The sequence below is a fragment of the Leishmania donovani genome, chromosome 27 (genome assembly GCF_000227135.1).
Source record: "Leishmania donovani BPK282A1 complete genome, chromosome 27".
Taxonomy (NCBI): domain Eukaryota; phylum Euglenozoa; class Kinetoplastea; order Trypanosomatida; family Trypanosomatidae; genus Leishmania; species Leishmania donovani.
This window is the reverse complement of record NC_018254.1, coordinates 227,716-250,718: the sequence shown is the minus strand read 5'-3', so window position 1 is coordinate 250,718 and position 23,003 is coordinate 227,716. Positions and strand designations below refer to the sequence as shown.

Sequence of the window (23,003 nt, the reverse complement as noted above, 5' to 3'; positions counted from 1 at the left end):
AGAGGATGGAGAGGCACGGAGAAGGTGGCTTTGTGCGCATGCAAAGGCGCGTATACGGCGTGCGTGTGTGCCTGTGTGTGCAAGAGCGCAGAGATCCATCTCCACGACCGCCACACACGCGCGCTTGCACAGGGAAAGTCTCACCGAGAGAGAAGCCAGCGTGAAAGAGAGGCCGTCGTCGCATCTCGTTGTGCCTCTCTACCAACTCGGCTCACTCTCGCGTTTACTCGAATAAAGGGACACATGAGCCTTGGAAGGGCATGCGAGCACGTGCGGCAGCGAGAGCACACAGGCGTCGAGAATCCCTTCGAGCAGGCAAAAGTGGTCACAATAGTCAGACGCACACACTCGCGCACTACGGCTCAACGCTACCGTCGGGGAGAGGGGAGGGGTGCCACGAAAAAAAAAAAAGAAAAAAAGATTAGGTTCACAGGCTCTGCATCGCGAGTTCCTCATAGAAACATCCGTGCGCATGGCACACAGAGTGCGGGAGGCCAGCATCTTGAAGGGCGTGCTCTCATACGCACACAGTAGACATTCTTTAAACCCTACAACTTCGACTAGTGGAATGGCTCGCCACTAGCATGTCTTCTCGTTTTTGTGTCGATGCATCAGTGCTTCGCGCTCCACTTCGACATGGAATCTAGCATCGCGCGCTCCTCAACGAGCTGCTGGCACACGTCCGCGTACGCCGCCCAGTCGAAGTCCCTGGGAGCGTACTGGCGCACTTTTCGAGGTAGGAATCGCTGATCAAAGGCGGTATAGGAGTGCTCTTCGTTGAAGCGCAGGTAGTACAGAAAAAAGAAAAGCGTATTTGCAACCGTAATCATGTACGAGACGGGCTCCATGATGTCCCAGTCTAGGTCAAAGTAGGTGAGACGGGAGATAATGGCGAGCTGAGCGCCGGCGTAGAGCAGCGCAGCACCCCACACTGTGCGCCGCCAGCGAGCTGCTCGCGCGATGGCGGGCTGCAGTCGATTTCGCATCGCCTTCTCCCTCTCGGTCAGCGTCGCGACACGACGCTCTGCTTCCTCCACCATGAAGCTGCGGACCGCCACTGACGGCTTAGAGTTCGTCTCAGACGTCTCGTTGCCGCTGCTTGACGGCCTCGCTACGTTGCAGATCATCTCCAGAGTTTCAAGGTACAGCACCGGCCTCAGGTGAACCATGCTTCCGCCGTCCAGCACCACCACCACGCCCGCCGCTTCCAAATCCGCCAGGGCGGCGTCCGGGTCCTCGACGTGCGAAGCAGCGCAGAAATGGCAAAACTTGGTGCGAGAAATGACGATGTGTTGTTTGCCGGGGTGGAGCTGCGCACCCAAGTCGATACCGTCAAGCTGGGTGTGCTGCTGCAGCATTTGACGCAGAAGAAGAAGCGGGGTGATGGCGGCAAAGTCGTGTGCCGACAGGGCTGACGACGTCGGAGCCGATGCGTGGGCCGCGCGTGCTGTGGCGAATCTGCGACCGAGTGTGCTGAGACGACGGCGCCAGTGTGACAGAGTAGAGGTCGATTGCGCACTCGGCAGCAGCCCGCCGCTGCGCCGGAATATCGTGCCACTCACCGGTTGCATGAAGCACCTCCTCCCCGCCTGGTGGCCTTCTATCCTCCAAGACCTTAGTATTGTACGTCCTCGGGTTTCTCAACCAAAACAAGAGCAGGAGACAGAGAAGAATACCACTGGCATCCCGCACCATTCAAAAGAAGTGGCGACGGCAGCAATGCTGAGTTTATCGAGAATGCGGAAGAATAGGTGGAAGAGGAGGAGGAGAGGAGGAGGGGGGGGGGCGGCGGCTGCCACAGCTCTCCGCGTGTAATGGCGCGACTGCACCAGAGAACGAAAGGAGAGGAGAACAGGTGAGGAAAGGGTGTGGTTGTTGCTGGGTGAGGGTGTTGCACAGGTTGAGCAGTGCACGCGTACGCCTTCTTCTGTTAACCCGAAGAGGTGTTCGATTCGAACTACACCGCATGAGGCAAAGATGTCGGGGAGATCGAGAGAGCAAACGGTGCGGGGGCGGGGGTTTTGGTGTCGCCCTACTCGGCTTACAGCACATGATGGGGATCTCTGCGACACGTTGTGCGCCTGTCGAGCTCACACATGCAAGTGCGACGCTGTGGCCGCAGGAACACATGGCTGGGAGTGATGCCTGCTCTGTAGCAGAAGCAACTGCGCTCGTAAGGGTTTGAGCAAGGCGAAAACAACAACAACGGAAGATAAACGGCACCGTGAGGTGCCGGCACGCCCACAGTCGACTCACACGACGAGCGCCACACGCATGTATACTCTCTGGTCGAATAACAAGAGGTGTACCGGCCCCCATATATGTGCGTGTGTGTGTGTGTGTGTGCATGCAGGTGATTTCATACCGAGGATCCAAGCGAGAGAGTGTGCGAGGCCACAAAGAAGCGCGGGAGAGAGGGGGGGGAAGAGGAAACAATCAAGTGAGAACGCCTGCTTCGGCAAAGAGGCGCTGGCATTGGGGGGTGGGTTCAGGGGGGAGGGATAGGAGATAAAGGCCTACAGAGGGATGAGTACAGTAGCAAGGACAGCCGTGCTAAAGAAGGGGAGCAGAAGAAAAAAAGAGAGAACATAAAGCAAAAAAAAAAAAGAATGCACCACGAGCTGAACAACGGTCCAGACAAGAGGAGTCTGTGCTTTTTCTATCCTTCTTATGCGGTGTCCCACGTGCACGCTCACGTCCAGCACACAGAGCGACTGGAAGTCAAAACACACATAAACACCTACACATGCGCACGTGTCTCAACACAAGAATGATGTAGAAAGCGCAGGAGGACGGGCGGGAAGCTGTGTATGTTCCGTGTTCGGGGAACCAGGCGTCAGCACACGGCCCCGCCATTACGTACGGATGCATGTATGTGTGCCCTTGTGTTCAAGCTGCACGCGAGTGCTGGCATGTGTCTCTGCAGGTCGGTTTCTCTGTCGGTTTGGGCGAGCGCACGCAACACACGGCGCCGTTGTGAGCGACCGAAGCTAATTGTGATGTACGTGCAGGTTGCCTCCTCCGCCCGCGCATCGCTGTGGGGGGTGGGCAAAAAGGAAGTAAGCGGAAAGAGCGACACAGACCGGCGAGTGATGCCCCCCCCCCCAAAAAAGGAATAATCACTTTTTTGCGAGACGGTGAAAAAGCATAAGGGAGAAAGTGGGAAGGAGAACACCGGGGGCAAAAGGTGGCGCCCGTGAAGGAGGAGGAGAAGGGCGGCAGCAGCAACAGCAGCAGCACTCTTCTTTGCGCTCCTTTTGAGTGGAATCGCACCGCACACGCCGAGCGAAAAGCACACGAAAAAATGGAGAGTCTAAAAAATGCGTGCAAGCAGCGGGTGCAACAGACATGCAAAAAGGCTCCTGTGATGGACGCGATACGGATGAGAGGCATCGGGGGTGGTGGGGGGAGAGTCGTCGTTCTTAACGAGAACGGCATGCAGGCAAAGTTCTATGAGTCTATGTACTTGATGTGCTCTCCGCCGCTCGCTCCGTCACCGGGCCAGAGAGCACCAGATGCACCGACAGGCAGGCGCGAACGGATGCGTTCATAACCAAAAAAAAAGGCGTTTAGGTGCATGCGAGAGAGCGAAACTCGATGGGAGTCGGCGGAGTTGAGGCGGAGAATCATGAAGGGCTACAATGGAAGAGAACACGTGTGCGCGGTATGAAGCAAGGACGAACCGGGCAAGAGAGCACACGAGCCACACACGCAAACACGTGCACAGGAGGGGGTGGTTTCTAAATGTGCGTGGAGATTTGGGTGGGGCGGGGGCGGACGAGGGGTTGCCTGCGTGAGCGCAAACAACAGCAACGAACAAGCGAGAGACAACATGGAGGCAACATAGACGCAGAAAGAGGTTCAGAGGATCCACCTCGGTGCCCCTCATCCCCAAACAACTGCTTGCGGCACCCCAGCAGTGACCCCAGCATGACAAGTCATCAGAAAAATAAAAAAAAGGTCTGGAGACGAAGGGGGACGCGATTCAGCGGGCAGCATACAGACAGGCAACGAAAGACAAAAAAAAAATCGAAAAGGACGAGGAGCGTGGCGCTGGCGCCATCGTTGCGTACAACTAACCGCCGATCCTGTACGGCACCCAGACAGACTGCGGCGCGTCTGCAAACAGGAGCGCGGTGGACACACCGTCAAAGCTGATCCAGCACGCTGGTAGCGCCGCCTCCCCCTCTCCCTCGCGAGACCGCAAAACGTCGCCGCTTTCGTCTGGTGTGAACTCGCCCACGAGATGACGGGCACTCGTAAAGGTGAGTGTCTGATTTTCTGGGGTGTTGGCAAACATATTTCGACTGCCCGACGCACGGCGCAGCAAGGAGGGCACGTGACGCAGAGTGCTTGCCCACCTGTCCTCGTCCTCGCAGTCGTTTCTTGCTTTGACGGCATTGACGGCGGCCCGCCTCACGTGCGCTTCAACCCCTACGCTCTCCGAGAGGTGAGACGCATATACAGTCCACGAAGCAGCGCTGCTGCCGCGAAATGCCGCGCTGGTGCGCATCATGAGCTCAAACTCGCCAGCCATCACGTCTGGGCCGCCCTTGGTGCTACACCGCAGCCCCAGCACCCCCAAAAGGGTGCCGTCCGCAGCGTAGCACGTGAACCCGTGGTGCGGTAGCATCAGCGGCACACCCGCCCTCTCCAGCCGCGGGTGATTACGACGAAACAGCGGCACCTGGTTTGACAGGAAGGCCAAGAATTCGGCACCCGGCGGGGCACGGATGGCATGCGCCACCCGCGCCGACATCTTCACTGGTGGGTGCATGTAGCCATGTTCACCGGTGGAGAGGATGCAGAAGGTCAGAGAACGAAACGCCGCGTCCACTGCTTCGCTTGGCAACCACAGCCCGCACACATGCAGTTCGCCGAGCCCCGCAGGCAGGGCGTCCACAATCGGTGGCAACATTGACGTGGCCGACGACGCGGTTGCCTGGATGCTCTGCTTCTTGGCCCCATGCTGAGAGACAGGGCGCAGCTTCAAGAGCCGTGGTGAGCCTCCAAGGACGCTGCTTTGCCCGGTCAGCACCGACTGCGCCGGCACCACCGTACTTACAATCGGATGCTCGGCGCCGACACTTGCCGGTGCGGACGCCACAAACTGCAGCGCTGCACCACCACAAAACTCCTCTGACGAGACCGTCGCGTCACGTAACTTGCGGGCCTTCTTCCGCCCGGAACTGAGGGACTGCGACGCGGCGGGAGAGATGCTCTTCTCAGGAGCGGCCAGGGCTTGTGTGCGCTTCGCCGTGGTGTTGCCATCCACGGGTGACTGGGTGGGGTTGCGCTCTGACAGGCGCGCTTGGTCGCTGGCCCTCTCCCAGTCCGGTGATTTTGGGCTCTCATGGTCAGCACTGGCGTGCGTGTCTGGCGTCGGCATATCAAGAAGAAGATCCGGCACATGTAGCTGAGGTGTGAGGACTACGCCACTGCTCCGTGTCTCTCCCACGGAGCGAAGCGTCGACGGCGCACGCGCGGTACCAGGACTCTTTCGCGCCTCATCGGGTGCTTCGAGGGCGCCGACAACCTCCGCGGGAAAAGCGGAGGAGTGGCGAGACGGCACCCTGTCCTTTGCGCTGCTCCACCGACGTCGCCCATGGACCGGCGACTCCTCCTGAGTGTTCTGCACACGCGGCGCGGAGAGAGAAAGCGGCCTATGCGTCACAAGGGTCCTCACCTTCTCGTCTGCCTCCACAATCTCGTGCGTCGCTGATGGCAAGGCGATGTCTGTCACGCTTTGGCACGAGCGGCGGTGGGCTATGCAGCCCCGTCCCAGGCGAGAATCCGCTCGGTTACCGCTCCCTATGCGACTTGGCAGAAGATTGCTGGCGTGTCTCTGGTCCCCGGCGTGCATCCGAAAGAGCGAATCGGGCATCACGGTGCGCGGCAACTTTGCCGGCAGCGTCGCTGCGCGCATACTCGTCAAGGCAAAGTAGCGGTCTCGATCCGTTGGTCGCAGGTCCGAATGGAACCAGAACACGAAAGAGCCATCGTGCGGCGCCGTCCAATGACCCCCGTTTGGCAGGCTGAAGCGCTCGCCAGGTAGCACCCAGCCAAACCACTTCACGTCGTGGTGAGCCCCCGTGAAGCCGAACGGCACGTTGCGGGAGACCCGGCCGCTCTTCTGGAGAGTTTCCGTGCAGCAGGAAGGCCACGGGAGGCCGCCGCTGAAATCGATCGTCAGCTTCACCAGAGGCAACTCCGAGCGACGCAGCCCCTGGCTCGGGTACGGCACTAGCACCTCCTTCACGGTGACGCGGTGGAAGACCTGACCCGTCGCGTTCAGCTCCGGCACCCGTTCGTATACGGCGAAGCCGCCGAACACCTGAAACAGCATCGTGCAGTCCAGCAGCGGTGTGGCGTCTCGGGCGATGCTGCTGCTGGCGTTGATGCCGTCGTGGCAGCTTCGCAAAGCGAGTGCCGCTTGCTTGCGCCGCCGACGCTCATCGCTGGACCCGCAAAGGGGGTAGAGAAAGGTTATATAGTGCAAGTCCATGCCGTGCAGCTGCGGCAGCAGCTCCTCGTCAGACCACGACGGCGATGAAAAGCCCGGGGCGTGATCGCCATCCTTGCCGCACAGGGGCGTACTGCCGCGGTGCTTTTTGCACAAGACGCACACTCCCTCCATGGTGTACCGCCGTGCACCGGGGTTCAGGTGAATGTCAGTAGGGTTCGGCATCCGCAGCAGGTCGTACGAGCCCAGAGCGAACGGGAAGCGACACACAGGGGTCGGCCGATGCAGGTCCTGCAGCATGCGGTCCATTGTGTCCAGCGACGGTCGCGTAAGCGGGTCAAGCGAGAGGAGCTGTGCGACCACGGTCACGATTGTGCTGCTGTAGCCGCGGCGCTCCAGCTCCCGCCGCAGGCGCTTCCAGAGAGAGTCTGGAGTGAGCGCCGCTGAGTTGAGCGGCGTCAACTCGCGCAAGGGTGCAAGCCGAGGGACACGGTCCGGCGGAGAGGTGGTGGCGATATGGCCTGTGCCGGCAACACCAGAGGCGAGGAGGTAGAGGACGACGCCAAGAGTCCAGACATCTTGCTTTGCGGCCGCGCTGCCGTGCGTCGGGTATAGCCTCGGCGAGCGATCCTCAGGCGTGCAGTACAACAGCTGCCCCTCCTCGGGGACGATCAGGTGATTTGTGAGAGCTCTGATGCGGGAGCGTGTCGGCACGTTCGTCCAAATGCTCTCGTCAACATGCGGCTCTGCGCGCCGCCACCTGAACGCACCAGTGGCTAACGCAAATGTTAGCCCTTCCCCCGTTTCGTCTGGGTCGGCCTCCTTCGCGATCTTTTTTTCCGCCTCCGAAGCTCTGTACACAAGCACCTTCTCCAGAGTGACGGACAAAGAGAGCGTCGCATCCTTTTTGGCCGCTGTGCAGGTAGCCGTGCGCAGCGCGAGTGCGCCCGTGGTCACGTGATGCAGAAGCGCCAGGAGCGACGCCTCTGGCACGCAGTGACCAGACTGCGCAAATGTTGCCGCCCACTCTCGCAGGTTGTGCGAGTAGCGTGGCATCCAGGCCACGCCGAGGCACACTCGCACCCCTTTGTGCTTGTAAACGAACTCGTCAATGGACAAGACAGGCACACAGAAGCTCGACGTGTTTGCCGTGGTACAGGCCTTCCGCGCAATTAACTCCTCCATCAGTTCGGCGTACTGCATTTCGGTGTGCACTGGCCACGGCGTCGCCGCGAGCTCCTCTGGAGTCGCCAATGCATCCCACTTGTCGTGCAGCAGGCCGCCGTACACCAACGCAGCACGCCACAGATCCTCTCGCTTCGCAGCGGAGAGTTTGCGGTGCTCCGCCGAATCGGTTGCGTCGGATTCGCACATGTGGCGTGCTGGTGATGTAAGCGACGACGGGTGCGCGGCGGAAGTGCGCGCGTCGTAAAACGTCACGCCAATGAACGCTTTTGCCACCAAACCGTTGCGCTGGAGTACGCCGCGGTGCGACGGGGGAGCGATGCTAAGGGTTGTCAAGTCGAGATGATCCTTCTTAAGTGGAGTAAAGAATACGCTGCGGTCGCTGATCTTGTGCAAGCCCCCAAGAAGCAGCTTCGGCGATGTCACCATCGTTCGTTTTTCACAGTACACTTTCGTGGTATACAAACGGAGTATTACAGAGGTGCAGCGTAGATGGAGCCGATGTGCCCTGTCTTTACGGTTCGTTGTTCCGCTGACTGCACCCTTCTTTTTTTTTTCTTTGCTTGTGCTCGACGTTGAAGCCCTCAACTCTCGAGATCTGCGTGAGCACCGCTGCGGTGTTGTGGAAGACGAAGAGGGGAGAGGACGACAGAGAGCGAGTGTCAGGGTGGTGCAGGAGAACGTGGAGCTAACGCGAAGTATACGGCAACAGTCGTCACCGGAGAGAAACCGAAATGACGACGGGTGGGAGGGGGCCTGGTCGCTGCTTCCGCACGCGCACGCGTTTTTTCTCCGTTCCGCATGCTGCTTCCCCATTACCAGCACAGGGGCGACCTCTTCGTAATACTTTGGTTGTTTTTGTCAGCCTGCTTTCCTGAAGGAGGCCCGTCAAGCACCAAAGAAGGAAGGGAAGGGAGGTGAGGGGAGGGCCCGGGGGTAAGTGTTAGAGGAGCAGGAGATGAATACAGAAAAAAAAAAGAGGGCGTTGCGTACACATCACACTAGAATGCTGCCACATCCCCCTCCCTCGTTTGCCTCAGTGCTTCCTTTTCTTCTTCTTTATTTTTTTTTTCGTGTATTCCTATCGCTCAGCACACACACACACGTCCAGCCACATACTCTCGTGAACATAATGCTCTGCTGCGTATCACTGTCACTGCCGACGTGAGTTTCACTTCTCTGTTATTCAAAATCTGCTGTTGTTTTTCCTTTTCTCTGGGGAGTGGGGAGGAGGAAAAAGAGCGTTTTTCTGTTGTCACTTCTGTGTTTTTCTCTCGCTTCTTCCCTTATATATATGGTAATGGTGGCCGAACTCTCTCTACCCTTTTTTGAGTGAGGGGGAAAGGAGGAGAATGACAAGGGGAAGACGCATAGACGCACGCCGGCGCAGACATACAAGCAAAGGACCCATGCGCCCGCAGACGCGCGTCCACCTACCTACACACAGACGCACAACCAGGCACTAGCATACACTGGTAGCACAAAATAGAGAATGACGTAAAACAACGAGTGAGCCGAAAAGCAAAGAAAAGGGGACGCCCAAGCGCACACGGATCGGGGAGGAGCGGAACAGAGACTCGACCCGCCAAGTAAAAGAAAAAGCACAGAAGACACAGACAGACAGACAGAGCGTCCGAGGCAGGCAGAGAGTTTCGTGCAGCGCTTGTTGCGTGCGATTGTTTTGCGTTTTTCTTTTTTTTTTTCCTCGAAAGAGGAGCCGACAGATATATATATATATATATTGAACACACAACTGCCAAGAGACACTGACGACGCAAACAGAAACGAAATCAGTAAAAAACAAACGCAGACGGCGTGACGACAAATAAAGGAATGGCGCATCACTCTTTCCTTTTCAAGTGCTAGCACAACTTCATCTTCGGACGAACGAAAATACGGAAGACGCGCATGTGTGGGAAGGGATGTAGAGCTCGGGAGGTGGTGGACTCAAGAAGGGTGACCGTCAGACACACGAACACAACTGATATCTCGCCATTTTGCACGCACACACTGAGTGACAAGCAGAGAGAGAGAGGGAGAGACACCTTCCGTTGTTTGTTGTAGCACCATCGCTGTGGCCCTCTCCACCCTTCTCACCCTGACACTCTTCCCCGCCGCCCGCACCGGTTCCCTTCCAAGGCGCACCTGCCAACAATCCTGCCGAATATTTTCACACACCTCCTTTCTTCCCTCTTTGTACGTATGTGGCAGAGAGTGGAGGGGGGCGCTCTCTCTCCCGTGCGCACACGATGCAACGAAATAGACAACCTGAAGCGCACACCATTTAGAGATGCTTCACTCCCTTCACTATTCCTCAAACGCAAGAACACAGAAGCAAGCTTACACACGCACCGACAGAGGGGAGCGCCCAGGACGTAAAAACAAAGTAAAGGAAGCAACAAAAATCAACAAAACGGGAGCAGAACAAAACAACAAAACAAAAAACGCCCATCCTCCCAATACTGAAGCACGAAAAGAAAAGACGATGTACAAACGATCGACATCGAAGGAGAACGCAGCAGCGGGTGGGGAGAGTCCGGCGAGGGGGGGAGGGGGAGGGGGAGGGGAAGGAGGTAGAAGGGATCCGACCCTTGCGAGACTCTGTTGGACGTGTACACACACACACACAGACGCACGGAGATATACGCTCAAACACACTTCTTGCCACCGAACATCCATTCCACAGGTGCCCCGCTTCCCGTCGTGAAGCCGCTCCTTCATGCTCCTTCATGCTTCTTTTGTTTTGTTTTTTTCTTTTTTTTTCCTTCTCTGCTTTTTCATACCTTTTTCTGTGTTTTGTAGATGACACAGGACAGTTGCATCTGCAGGGGAGCCCCTCGTGTGGGTTTTCGTGAGTCGCCAGCGTATACAGCGCGTCAGGGGAATTGCCTAAGAGAGGAGAAAACCATCAGCGACGCAAATGGATATAAGACTGCTCAAAAAAGTAAAAACGCATTGACGGTTTCTCTGTCTCGCTTCAAAACTCTCATCTCGAGTCTCCACAGCATTGTGCGCGTCCGTGTCCGCCTCTTCCAGCTTGGGCATACGGGGGGAGGGGAGGGGAGGGGTAGACGGACAGTCACGCAACGATGGGATCACACCCATGGACGCATACGTGCCTACAAGCAGCCCGCAGGCACTTGTGCCGGGGTGGCGCGGAGGGGGAACACACGATCGCGCCTCTCACTCAACCGAGGACAACGGCCACCGACACATCACGACACAGCTCAAGAAGAGCGACGCATCCCTGCGTGCCTTTTCGCTCACCTTCAGTGCACCATTGGCGTCGTATGCCGCCCACCTTTCCTCGACGCCGCGCTTTTGTCCGCAGATCACGGGAGATTTAACGTCCCTCGGGTCGAGAGAAGGCAGGGGAACTCTCGACCCTTCCCCCCACTCTGCGGCGGCCCGTCCCTTTGTGTATCGCGCCCGTATCTCGCAATGCTTAGCAGCAGCTGTCTTCCTTCTTCACCGTTGGGGGGTTCTGCAGGTTGGGACGGGACGCAGATTTGACCTCACCACTCACAGCCAGGCGCGCCTTGATTCCAGATGCCATTTGAATGAAGGCTTCCTCGACGTTTGTGGAGTTCTTGGCGCTCGTTTCAAGGAACGGGATGCCAAGGGAGTCGGCAAAGTCTTTCGCCATCTGCGTATCGACGGCCTTCTTTGTGACCAAATCGCACTTGTTGCCGACGAGGATCTTGTTGACGTTCTCACTTGCGTACTTTTCGATTTCGCTCAGCCACGTCTTGACGTTGTTGAAACTCTCCATGTCGGTCGTGTCATACACTATGATGATGCCGTGGGCACCACGGTAGTAGCTACTCGTGATGGTGCGGAAGCGCTCCTGGCCGGCGGTATCCCAAATCTGCAGCTTGATTACCTTGCTTTCCAGGTTCAGCGTGCGAATCTTGAAATCGACACCAATGGTGGAGATGTAGCTATCGGTGTAGCTGTCATCGGCGAAGCGGAGGAGCAGGCAGGACTTACCGACGCCGCTGTCGCCAATCAGCAGCAGCTTGAAGAGGTAGTCGTACTCAGAGGTCATCGTTGCGTGTAGGGAGAACGAGACGGTTGAAAAAAATGGCGGAGGAGATGCTTCGACAGAAATAGGCTTGATGTGGGCAAAAGAAGAGAGGACGCGAGAAAGAAATGGGGCCTGTGCTGAGCCGCTCAACCACACTTGACAGAGAATGCGTGACAGATAGGCAGAGGTGTGAAGTACAGAGCGGGGAGATGGTGAGAGAGGCGAGTCGGCACAACGACGCAGAAGCAAGGCTATCGTGAGACGCAATAAAAAAAAGGACAAAGCACAGGAGAGCGTGACTTCTAGAAGGGGTATGAGAAATTCTTGGCGGTGCACAGGAGATGGTCGAGATGGAACGGAGATGGCGGGGAGAAAGACGGGCAGGATGGAAATCGAAAACAAAAAGAAAGGCAGAGGAGAAGTGACGCCGCCCGCGACGCGAGTCGACGCTAGCAGGCATGCTACACCGAGGCCGTAAGAGAAGGCGGTGGAGAAAGAGAGAGCGAGAGAGACCGCTGCCAACCCCCCGTGGACCTTTCTCATGAAGGACGCGCGCGAGAGACTTCTCTTCGTTTTCCCTTTTTCTTTTTTCATCAGCTCCTTCCGTGTCGTCGTCCTTCTTTTGTAAACACACACACGTAGACACAAAAAAAAAAAACCTCTTGCATGAAGAGGACCCGGCCACGTCTACCGCAATCATCTACATGCACAGATAGATATACAAATATAGGAGTACCTGCGCATCCACACGTACATGTCGACAAGCAAGGCGCGAGGACCGCTTCAAACTTCTGCCTGCCGCGCAGTCGTCTCCCGTCACAAAGAAAACAGAAAACCAAAGAGGTAGGAGCAAAAACAAGCAAAAAGAACACAGTAATCGAGAGCGTCTCTCTTTGTACCACGCGAGAAGAGTGGGTGTCCGCAGTCAATGGCTGATGGTCAGGCGCGCGTACGTGTGTGCAGAAATGCCTGCGCGTGGCCGAGGGCGACAATACAGACTCTGCAATGCTAGTCTATCTGTTTTGAGGTTGTCGTGGTTATAGGGCCAGTGTCAGTGTTTCTTCTTCTCGCGCGTCGTAGCGTATTGGTGTTGCTGGCGGTGCCAGGCGAGGAACAAAAACGCGCGGAAAAGAACGAGGAATATTGAGAAGGGATGCCCCCATCAGCGCCTCTTCGCGGATGGTGCCCGTGAAAGAAAATAAGCTAAGCGTGCAGGAAGAGCAGCAGCGAAGAGTGGCAGAGGCTTGCGAGAGGTACGTGGCGGTGATCAAGGAGCGCATCGGAGCAGTACTAGCAAAGGGAAAGGCTCAGGAAAGAGCAAGGTAGTGAGAGACCCGCTTCGGTTGCAACAAAAGGACGAAAAAAAAATGGACATGCGGCGCACATTAAGCAAAGAGGCGGCGCCGTCAAAACGAAAAATTCGGCACGCCGTGAGCAGTACTACTAGCGCACGGAGTAACAGCATCGCTCTCATTCTTTCTCAAGCATCACTCTGCTGTACCTACAGAGGGCTACGCTCTTCGTGCTAGGTCAAAATCAGCGCCCCCTCTCGACTACGCCCACAATGGTCATGTATCGCCTCACCACGCTCGTGAATGGAGCATCGCCAATATGCCGTCCTATAAAAGAGGAGATACCACCATACCCGAACTTTCCTCCCCTACATCCACCATTTCTGCTCCTTCAAGGGCCAGCCTCCTCCGCTAATGCACATATATTTCTCCTGGTGGTTAGTTAGCTTGATTTGCGGGAGCGCAGCTCCCCATGCTACCTTTTTCGCTCTTGACGTTTATGAGGTGCAACGGAGGCGAATGCGTCTCAGAGTGTACCTGCCTCACTTGATGAGCGCACATGTCTGGTCTACATATTCTTTTTTTTTTTCGCGCACCGGCCGACCGGCGTGCACGACAGCGCACTTCTGCCTCTCCATGTTTGTGCGTATGTGTGACGGACGTCCACCGTTTTGGGTGGCTGGTCCGTTGACAGGTTGTCAAAGGCTGGAAGCGACGTTGACGAAGTCAACCACTGTCGCCGGGCGCTCCGCCCTGCTCATTAGATAGTTCATGAGATCCATGTGGGCCGGGTGGGTCTTGTACATTTTGAGGTAATGCCCGTTCTGGTGGCGGCTGAAGAGGGCGTGCGTGTTGCTCTCAGCGGAGTCGGCGCTGCTCGCGGAGACATTCATGCTTTCGCCAAAGTGAAGCTCAATGAGGCCCGGCACGGTCGTGCGCACCCTCTTGAGCAGCTCGCGCAGCTTCTCGACGTGCAGCGGGCCTTTCAGCCTCAGATGCGCGCAGTGGCAGACGGAGTTCACCTGCGGGTTCAACGATTTGTGGTGAGCCTCCTCCGTCGCATTCGACGGGCTGAGCTCCATGGCGTTGGACTCAACGCACTCCGCGGCAGACGGCACAGTCCCACGACTGAACGTGCAGCCACTTCCCCCTCTCTGTCTCTGTGAAGGGGTGGCTCTTATACTGTATGAGTCACGTGTACGTGTTCGTCTGCTACGTCTCTGTAGTGGGTGCTGCTGTGATGGTGTCTGTGATTATACAAGCCTTCAACGAAGGGCGCACGACAGCGAAACACAGACGATGTGAGGAGATCGAGATGGAACCGTCGAGCTGACAGCACGACGCAAGGGGAGGGGTGGCGAAGGAACCAAGCGAGATGGCACGCACACAAAGCGGGGCACAAACGGTGCCCAGGTAGGCTAATGCACTAGCAGCGGCCGTGAGGGGGCGGACGCCGATGAGCACACGCACATGAGATGGAAATAGCTTGTAAGCCATGTGTGATGACAGTGGGGCGGCACACGTCTTTGAGACACACTCAAGCACACAGATGCAGATGCACACATTCGTCCGCTGCACGCGGGGAGTCATGAGTGCTGCGAAGCGCCACATCTTTGTTCTTCTCAGTTTCCAGACCCCCCCCTCCTGCATGCTACTGCAGCTGCCTTCTGCTGCTGAACACTCTCCGCCTGCCACGCAATGACCGCTAAGCAAACTAGTCTTCAGCCTAGACGCTTTTTTATACACCCACGCACACACAGACGAAAAAAAAAAGCACAGAGGGAGGCACATCATAGCGCAGCTGCAGTCGGATATCGAGACTTGCGGATACGTGGCAACGCGCAATATGAGGTATGACATCTAAGTGAATAGAAGGACTTGTGTCGTTTTTCTTTTCGCCTCGCCATCGTTTTTACAGGTTGGGATGAATATCGAGATCCATGCGGAGAGGCGGCGCCGTGACACACTTTAGGAGGCGCGCCTGCAGCACCTTGTGCACCGGATGCTCAGCGTAGGTGCGCAGCGCGCTCGCGCTCACATGACTCGACATCAATGCGTGTGTGTAGCCCTGCGAATCATCCTGGTAGCCTGGCCAGGGGCTGGTATTCTTGGGTCGTATGTTAAAGTCAACAAGGCCGGGGATTTTGGCCTGGCGCAGTGATTCGATCGCTTCCTCGAGGGAGTTTCCAGGGAACTCCTTCGCGAGCTTCTTCGCGTCGGTCTTGAAGAGGACAACGTGGAGCATGGTATCGCCTCAGCTTGCCTGCCTAGGAGCGCAGGCCGACAGAGAACGGCACAGAAGGTCCTCACGAAAGAGATGTGCGTGCTGACTGCGACGAAGTGCGTGCCAGCATGTCCTGGCTGATAAAGGTCTGTGAGGGAAGGAGGGATTTCGTGGAGGGAGGGGGAGAGGGATGGCGTGAAGAAAGAGTGAGGAAAGGCATGCAGGCAGTCCTCCTATGCACGCGCAAAGACAAAGAGATGCGAGGCACACATGCCCCTAAGAGATGTGAGCAAGTGCGGGGCCGAGCCACCAAGGAGCTGATGGAGGAGAGGGCGAAAAGACGGCAGCACGTTGCAGTCCTGCGAGCATGTCCCCTTTTCTCGCATCCCTTGTACTCCACTTTTTTTTTCGTTTTTTTTTTTCCAACTTACACGCTCTGGGCAAACAGTTTATGTGCGCGAGTGTGCGCCCGTGCCGTTGCAGCCCTTCGTGTGTGTGTATGTGTGGCTGGGTGTGTGTGCTCGCCTGGGCAGGTGCGCCTTTGAACGTTCGTCGGCAAAAGGCGCCCCGCTGCAGGAGCGGCTTCATAAGACACAGATAGAGAGGCACTGTATCGGATGAGGGACACAGCGGGAGACAAAACAAGGGAAGGCTGGCATGCTGCCATACTAGCAGAAGGGAGGCCATAACGAGAGGAAGGGGGTGGGGTAGGGCGAGTAAGCCATCAAGAAAAAACACGAAGAAAAGCAAAAGAGGGCCGGATGGATGACCGGCAAAGGGGGGGGAGGGGCACACACCATTGCCACACATGCGGTGCACACCACTACCGCAGGACGATGCAGCAGACGCGGCTTTGCGCACACAAGCCCTCGACACATTTCAATGGGCTCATCAAAAACGCAAAACACACACAGCGGAAGGACTCCGAAGGGAGACTGCAAGAACGGGACAGTCCACGGATAGAATAAGTGTGGTTGTGTGCGCCTGCTCGACTTGTGCCATCAGGGGTACACCATCGCGGTAGGAGTGCCCACATCAAGCCAGAGACGACGACGCAAGGGCACTGCGGTCACATCGGCACCACTGGGGTACGCATGCATGCATTTCGTGCCCCCTCCTCACCTTCTCTCTTTACATCCCTCGCACCCCCAATCGCCTCGAAAGCCTGACGTCAACCCTGCGCTTAAGTGTCTGTTGGGCGTCGTCGTCCCAGTAACAAAAACCCTGTGATGCAGGCCACCAGCAACTGCAGTGTCGATGCGCCGCGGCGCTGCTTCGGCACGCGGGGCCATACGTGCCTACAACGCACCATGACGTTAGTGCTCGGCATACACGTCAAGTGCCTCTTGCATATTGCGGCGCGCCACCAGTGCATGCGCGTAGCCGCTCCATGGGGTGGTGTCTTCTGTGCTGAATGTAAACACATCGCGGCGCTGAACCGCGGGGAAGGGTATCGGCGCCCTCATCCAGGGTGCTGCCCGCGTGCTCCACAACCACCTGTTCCGGGGTACGCTTGGCGAGAACAATATTCAACATGTCCGATGGGATCACAACGGAGGTGAAAGTGTGGCGTGTGGTTCCATACGTTCTGCGGTGGCGGTGAACGCGAAACAGATAATCAAGGGGGACGGGGGCATATGTAGGTGTGTGTGTGTGTGTTTAGGTGCAGATGCACGGAGTTCTGTCGAACATCCGAAGGCGCAATGTTAGTATCCAGAGGTACACCCAGAGTAGAACAGTGAGAGGGACTATTCACCGGCAACGGGGTGAGGACGACGAAGGCCATCGACTTGCGCATGCGAGTGACGGCGGCGGCGGCGTGCTGTGCTTCCTCAATGGATTTACTTCTGGAGTCCGCGCAGTACACAGGCACGACACAAACACACACAGGATAAGCAAAAAAAAAAACGGATTATGGCCTATGTGTTTCAAAGCAGAAGCCTTCGCGGCGCCACAGCTACAGTGCATGCACGCAGCGAGAGAGCATGCGTTCTTGCAGAGGAGCATGCACGGTCTTCCGCGCGTCTCTTCGAGAGAGAGTGAGTATGTCTTGCTTTCGGTTTCTCATTTCGCTCATTCTCAGGGCACGGCGACGACGATAGACTATACAGGTGCTAAAGCTAACTAAGACACTACAGAACATACAAATGGGCAGAGGGAGGCGAGTTTGTGGAAGAGACACGGGCAGAGAGAAAATAGAGGGAGGTGGACATGCGTGTACGTATAGGTGTGGGTATGTGGCTGATGGGGGTGGCGGCGGCGAAAAAGGGAAGGGGGAGGCCGATGGTGCACCCGCCTACCGCTTCAGTGCACACGTCCAGAGGAAGCACGGAAAAGGCCGAGACCGAGAGGACAAGCGAAGAAAAAAGATTCCCAGCAATAAAGAAAAATAACAGAAAAAAATGATGGCACGGCACACGCGATCACGTGCGCACTCCGAGATGGCCAGCAAGCGAGCGAACGAGCGCGCCTGGTCCCAACATGCACACCTGCCTCTATGCACGATCCCATGCACATGCGAAGATGTACAACACAGCACTGACACACCGCACACGAAATAAAAAGAAGCAGTGAACGATGTTGACGAGCAATGCGCTCCTAAAGGAACGCCGATAAAAGTCAAAGGCAGCCCATGCAGATGAGGTCATGAGCCCGGAAGCTGGATGAGGAAAACGGACGTGCCACACATACAAACGAGGAAGCCCCGCGGTATCGAGACACATTCTCGGCACCGTCCACACCTTCCAGGATGCCGTAGGCGCAAGCCCTTCCCACTCCTGTCAGGGCCCTTTCAGGCCTGCACGCCTGCCTGCGTTGCGTCCGCTTTTGCCCGTCATGTTCCTCAGTGAGCCACCCCCACCCCCTCTCGTATAGGCGTCGCTCGCTCTCGCCTTTGGTGTGTGCCTCTCCTCTGCGCTGCTTACCGCACCGAGTATTTTTGAATCTCGTGCCAGCGGATCTTCTTCTGCAGGTTGTGCAGACAAAATACGAGGCTCTCAGCCGACGGCGGGCAGCCAGGGATCCAGAAGTCGACCGGGATCGCCCGCTCGCAGCCGCGGAGCACGGCGTACGAGAAGTGGTAGTAGCCACCGCCGTTGGCGCAGCTACCCATCGAAATCACCCACTTTGGGTTTACCATCTGCACGTAGATGTTGCGCAGCAGCGGTGCCATCTTGTTTGTCACGGTGCCGGAGACGATAATGATCTCCGCCTGACGAGGAGAGGGGCGCGGCACAATACCAAATCGGTCTAAGTCGTAGCGCGACGAGTAAGAGTGCATCATCTCCACTGCGCAGCAGGCAAGACCAAAGGTTAGCGGCCACGGCGAGTAGGCCACGACCCATTCTGTCAAGTCGTGCAACGTCATTTGCGCGTACTGCAACGCGTTGTTGGGCTTGCTAGTGCCGAGCTTGTGCGCCAGCGTCGTTTTCTTGCCCTTCTTGAGGTCGAGGCGGTGAGACCACTCGGGACTGCCGCGCGAGATCATCGCGCGGCCCGTGAACGAGGCACGTGTGAAGCGCAACATTGTGAACGCTGAAAAGGCGAGAGTGGCGCCGGGCACAATGAAGATGTTACACGACGAGGGCACTGGCGCCTAGCAAATGGCCGCAAGCGCCTACGGGCAGGCGGCAGAGAGCGGAATGGGGAGTGTCGCCTAGTCGGAATGCGGTGACTCGCCCTGCGCACAATCCACCGGATAATTTGCGTGGGTGTATTTATGCGGCGGCTAGTCGAAAAGCGTGAGGGCAGGAGAGAGGGGACGAGAGAGAGAGAAAAGGGATAGCAGACGAATAGGCGCGGGTGGTGCCTTCGCTCTCTGTTCACGTGACGCACTGGCTCGGTCACGATTGAGCTGCTTTTACCTCCCCTACGCAAAGATCGCCGCACCGCCGTCGCTGACCACGGCCTCTGCACTCGGTGCGTGCTGTTCACTGAGTGTGGTGCTGGTGCACCCCCGTTTCGCAATCTAATCGACTTTCACACCCCCGCCCCCGCCTTCCTGTGATGCACTGCGGCAGAAGACCTAAATCAAGCAATATTGTGGCTCAAAACGACACACCTCACTAGTGCTTTCGACGTTCGCGAAGGAACAGCTTTACCTCGCACCCAAGTGTATGCACGTTGACGTCGTCGATTTTGCAACGCACGCATGAATGTGTGTGCGTGTGTGTATGCCGTGCCCCTCGCGAGCATGATATCAGAGAGAGAATGAGCGGAGGAGGGAGAAGCAGTTAAATTATCGGGTTGGGGGTTCCATCCCCATTTTCGTGGCCTGCCATGGGCGATGTCGCCCAACATGTGCGACTCGGTCAGGTGGCAAATGCTCCGTGATTCGAGACGCTGGATCCTGTGCCATCGACTCGCTGTTTTCCACCCGAGCAGCAGCAGACAACGCACTAGGGGGGAGGGGGCAGGCTGTGTGCTGCGGCACATCGGGAGCACGTCGGTTTTCGCTTCCCCCGCCTCACCCGTTGGAGAGCAGAGCTCGTTTGCCATCCGCTCTAAGCGCTGTGCCCATTAGCGTGACAACGTGATGACGCTTGGCCAAGCCTCCTGAAGATGCTGATGATGTGGCCAGCGCACGTGTGCCTTGCCTGCACCTACGCTTCCATCGCATGATGCGAACGACGCTGCTGTGTGTGCTCCTTCGGCGGAGGATCGCTGGCAATCGCGGATATGGGGCTACGCGGGGCCACAGGCTGGGTATCTGCCGCCACGTGGTGGTGCCCCCGAATGCCTTGCATGCGCTGCCCGACACTCCCCCCCCCCAGCATCCGCCAACACAACCTTCGGCTGTGCTGTACGCGTGGCTAACGGCCGTGACAATAGCCGCAGCAGCGCATGCCCGCTTTACACGGCAGCAGAGGCTCCGTGGCGTCCGTAAACTTAGTGCCACGTATGGCAATCTCAGCTCTCACCTCTCCTAAGATAAAGCGGAATTCCCAAACGGACCCGACGCCACTGGCCAGCGTCTTGTACGCCGCCGAGGAAACGCTGATGAGAATCCTCACGTTGTCTTCGGTGTGCTGGAGCTCGAGTCCGGGGCTCGTGGAGGGCGATGTGGGGCTGGGGACTCCCCGATCACCTTCAGCTCGTTCCAAGACAAGGTGGCGGCTCTCTTCGCTCGTCTTTTCTTCCTCCCCGGGCCGAAAAGCCATGGAGGGGACACCGGTAGGTACGTCCTGTGCTCCCCTCTGCGAGCTGCTTAATGCACGCGCCGGGGCGATTTCCGTGGCTTCGCAAGAATTGCATAATGACTGCGTTGGGGTGCGGCAACGCGACACGTCGGGGCTTCCCTATAGGGGGGCCCTTAAAGAGACCTCCGTGATGCCGCCCTGATTGAAGGGCATCTAGTCCTCATCAAACTCAGCGAGCCTCAAAACGAAGGCGTCTTTATTCAGGATGACCAGCCGATGCGCAGATGAGATGCGAGCATATTCGTATCACAACAATGTAGGGGCCAGCCCGGCATGTGTGCGAGGGGGACGCCAACGCGGCGTACACGATCTGGGGTGTCCATTCGACCATGCGGGGGCACGTCATCCATGCATACCTCTTCGCCTTTTTTTTCAGCGCACTGAGGAAGTGATCTCACTGACTGGCTGCGGAAGAGGGGAGGGCAGCGCAGAGCAGCGAGGTGCGGCACCTCTCTCCATCCTCTTAGGCGTTTACCTGTAACACTGCGCAGCTGCGGCAGTGTATTCATGAAGCCCAGATGAGGGCGACAGGCAAAGGCAGGGCTTTCAAGGAGTTGCGTGCTGTGACGCGCGAGAGCGCTCGTCGACCCTGCGCATCAGCCCCCTCCCCACCTCCTTCCCAGTCACCTAATTGCATGGCGCGACGCTGGCCAGTCGTCGTGCTCTCCGGGTTTCTTTCGCGTCGTCTACGCGGTAGCAGCAGAAGGAGCGTGCAACGACAAGGGCGATAGGCAATCGTTTTCGCGGGGAGAAAGATGCGACATATGGGCTCCCTCTAGCCGCCCGCCTGCACGACGATCCCATCAGGGACAACGTGTGCAAGTGTGATGCGCGCGCATGCAGGAGTGCGTGGCTTTCCGTTGAATTTCCCGTGAGCGCACACAAGCGCGGATGTGAACAGACAACGTAGCCGCTGAGGAGGCACAAACGCATGTTGCACCCGCACAACGTTCGCCGTGACGGTACCACTTGCGCGCCCCTCTAGAAGCGATACACGTCTGTGTTATCGTAGCCGAGCTCTTTCAAAAGGCCACCGAGGCTGACGAGATTGTTGATGTCGGTTGCCATGGGCTGGATGTTCAGGCTACCCGACATGGAGGACATCGTTGACATCGGTGTGCCGGCCACGTGCGACAGCAGCGGGTCTGGTCCGCATAGCATGATGATCTTGTTCTTCTCCTCCGGCGCCGGCATGCTGCGGCGGATCATGTCGGTTGTTACGTATCCCAAAAAGTGGTTTTCCTGCTCTAACCACTTGCCCTTGTCAACGGCCAGATCGATCGTGTAGAACATGCGGAAGCGGTGCGGGTAGCGCCTCGCAAGGTCATCGAAGACGCCACCGAGGAGGATGTGCCGCTCGGTGCGGTTGCAGAACAGGAAGGACAGTTTCGTCCTGTCCGCCTCCTTGCTATCCACTGGCTCCGTCAAGGCGTGTCGGATGATCTGCAGAAATGGAGTGAAGCCGGTGCCGCCGCCGATCATGCCCACGTGTTTCCATCGGTTCGGGCGGTATTGGATTTTGAAGGCGACACTACGGAAGAGCAGCGTATCACCGACATGCATGCCGAACAGGTGATTTGTCATAAGACCATCCTTCTTGCGTTTTACGATTAGGTCGAAATAGCCCGCTGTGTGGTTTGCCGTCACGGGCGTGTAGAAGCGTTGGCACTGGTCCTTCGGCTGCACGCCGTACTTGTAGCACGCCTGCAGTGTCGAGCAGGGCCTCAGGTTAAACTCATCCTCGCTATGATGTAACAGGAAGCGGAAGAGGGCTACGTCAGCGGTGATAGGGATGATCTCACCCAGCTGGTACGGTTCATAGCGTTGGCTGAAGACCCGCCCTTTGCGGTCTGGATTGTGGAATGTGAGCGCGTTCTGAATGCCGCGGTAGCACTCCGCATCCTGGCCCGAAGACCGCCGCCACACCCACGCTCCCACGACACCCGCCACGCACGAGACCGCAAAGCGCATCGCTGTTCAGCTTTTTTTTTTGCCCTTCACGTCCTTGACGATAGCGTGGGCCAACAGCCGCGGATGTATGCGCGCTTGTTCGTGTGCCCGTGGAACGCGCGTGAGCCCTGTTTTCTCTGTCGATCACCAGCACACATAGAGAGGAAAAAATGCGAAAAAAAAAAGAACAAATGGAACACACGTTAGCGGAGACCATACGGAGTCGAGATAAGACCGCTGCACCGCCCAACCCCCTTCCCGCCACGAGAACGGGGAGGGGGGGGCTCCATCACAGCAGCACAGAGGCACGCGCGAAGCACACGCATGCACACGACAGGCCAACACGCACAGCAGCATAGGCAGAAGGCATGCCCCTTTGCCCACGCACATCAAGCAGGAAGGGAATTTGATACGGGCACGCCTCAGTTCCACCCAAACAGGGAAAACAAAAAAAAACGCATACACAACCCGGCTTCCCATTATTGGAACGAACGGACACCGCACCGACAAACCCGATGCTCCGCCAGCAGCGCTTCAATCATAATTTCGGTTTTCCCCGCTATACGGTCACGAATCCGCCACGGCCCCTAAAAACAGCAAAAAAAAGAAAAACAGCTTGAGGCGCGCCTCGAGCCGCGACAGCGCCACAAGCACCAACATGCGA

At 57.3% G+C, this 23,003-nt stretch overlaps 7 protein-coding genes across 7 annotated transcripts; all 7 read right to left on the bottom strand.

Annotated features, from left to right (window-relative positions):
* Positions 1–611: 611 nt before the first annotated feature.
* LDBPK_270640 (hypothetical protein, conserved) lies at positions 612–1,571 on the bottom strand (the record flags this gene model as incomplete). The annotated part of the gene is made up of 1 exon (XM_003861872.1): positions 612–1,571. One exon carries the CDS (start codon positions 1,569–1,571, stop codon positions 612–614), a length of 960 nt encoding a protein of 319 aa, XP_003861920.1.
* Positions 1,572–4,075: 2,504 nt separating this feature from the next.
* Positions 4,076–8,077, bottom strand: LDBPK_270630 (hypothetical protein, conserved; the record flags this gene model as incomplete). The annotated part of the gene is made up of 1 exon (XM_003861871.1): positions 4,076–8,077. The coding sequence occupies one exon, from the start codon at positions 8,075–8,077 to the stop codon at positions 4,076–4,078; it is 4,002 nt and encodes a 1,333-aa protein (XP_003861919.1).
* Positions 8,078–11,093: 3,016 nt separating this feature from the next.
* Positions 11,094–11,696, bottom strand: LDBPK_270620 (small GTP-binding protein Rab1, putative; the record flags this gene model as incomplete). The annotated part of the gene is made up of 1 exon (XM_003861870.1): positions 11,094–11,696. The coding sequence occupies one exon, from the start codon at positions 11,694–11,696 to the stop codon at positions 11,094–11,096; it is 603 nt and encodes a 200-aa protein (XP_003861918.1).
* A 1,969-nt stretch (positions 11,697–13,665) lies between these two features.
* LDBPK_270610 (hypothetical protein, conserved) lies at positions 13,666–14,049 on the bottom strand (the record flags this gene model as incomplete). The annotated part of the gene is made up of 1 exon (XM_003861869.1): positions 13,666–14,049. One exon carries the CDS (start codon positions 14,047–14,049, stop codon positions 13,666–13,668), a length of 384 nt encoding a protein of 127 aa, XP_003861917.1.
* Positions 14,050–14,879: 830 nt separating this feature from the next.
* LDBPK_270600 (hypothetical protein, conserved) lies at positions 14,880–15,212 on the bottom strand (the record flags this gene model as incomplete). Its single annotated transcript, XM_003861868.1, has 1 exon — positions 14,880–15,212. One exon carries the CDS (start codon positions 15,210–15,212, stop codon positions 14,880–14,882), a length of 333 nt encoding a protein of 110 aa, XP_003861916.1.
* Positions 15,213–18,111: 2,899 nt separating this feature from the next.
* LDBPK_270590 (NADH-ubiquinone oxidoreductase 20 kDa subunit, mitochondrial precursor) lies at positions 18,112–18,717 on the bottom strand (the record flags this gene model as incomplete). Its single annotated transcript, XM_003861867.1, has 1 exon — positions 18,112–18,717. One exon carries the CDS (start codon positions 18,715–18,717, stop codon positions 18,112–18,114), a length of 606 nt encoding a protein of 201 aa, XP_003861915.1.
* Positions 18,718–21,370: 2,653 nt separating this feature from the next.
* On the bottom strand, positions 21,371–22,360 carry LDBPK_270580 (reductase, putative; the record flags this gene model as incomplete). The annotated part of the gene is made up of 1 exon (XM_003861866.1): positions 21,371–22,360. The coding sequence occupies one exon, from the start codon at positions 22,358–22,360 to the stop codon at positions 21,371–21,373; it is 990 nt and encodes a 329-aa protein (XP_003861914.1).
* Between the last annotated feature and the right edge of the window lie 643 nt (positions 22,361–23,003).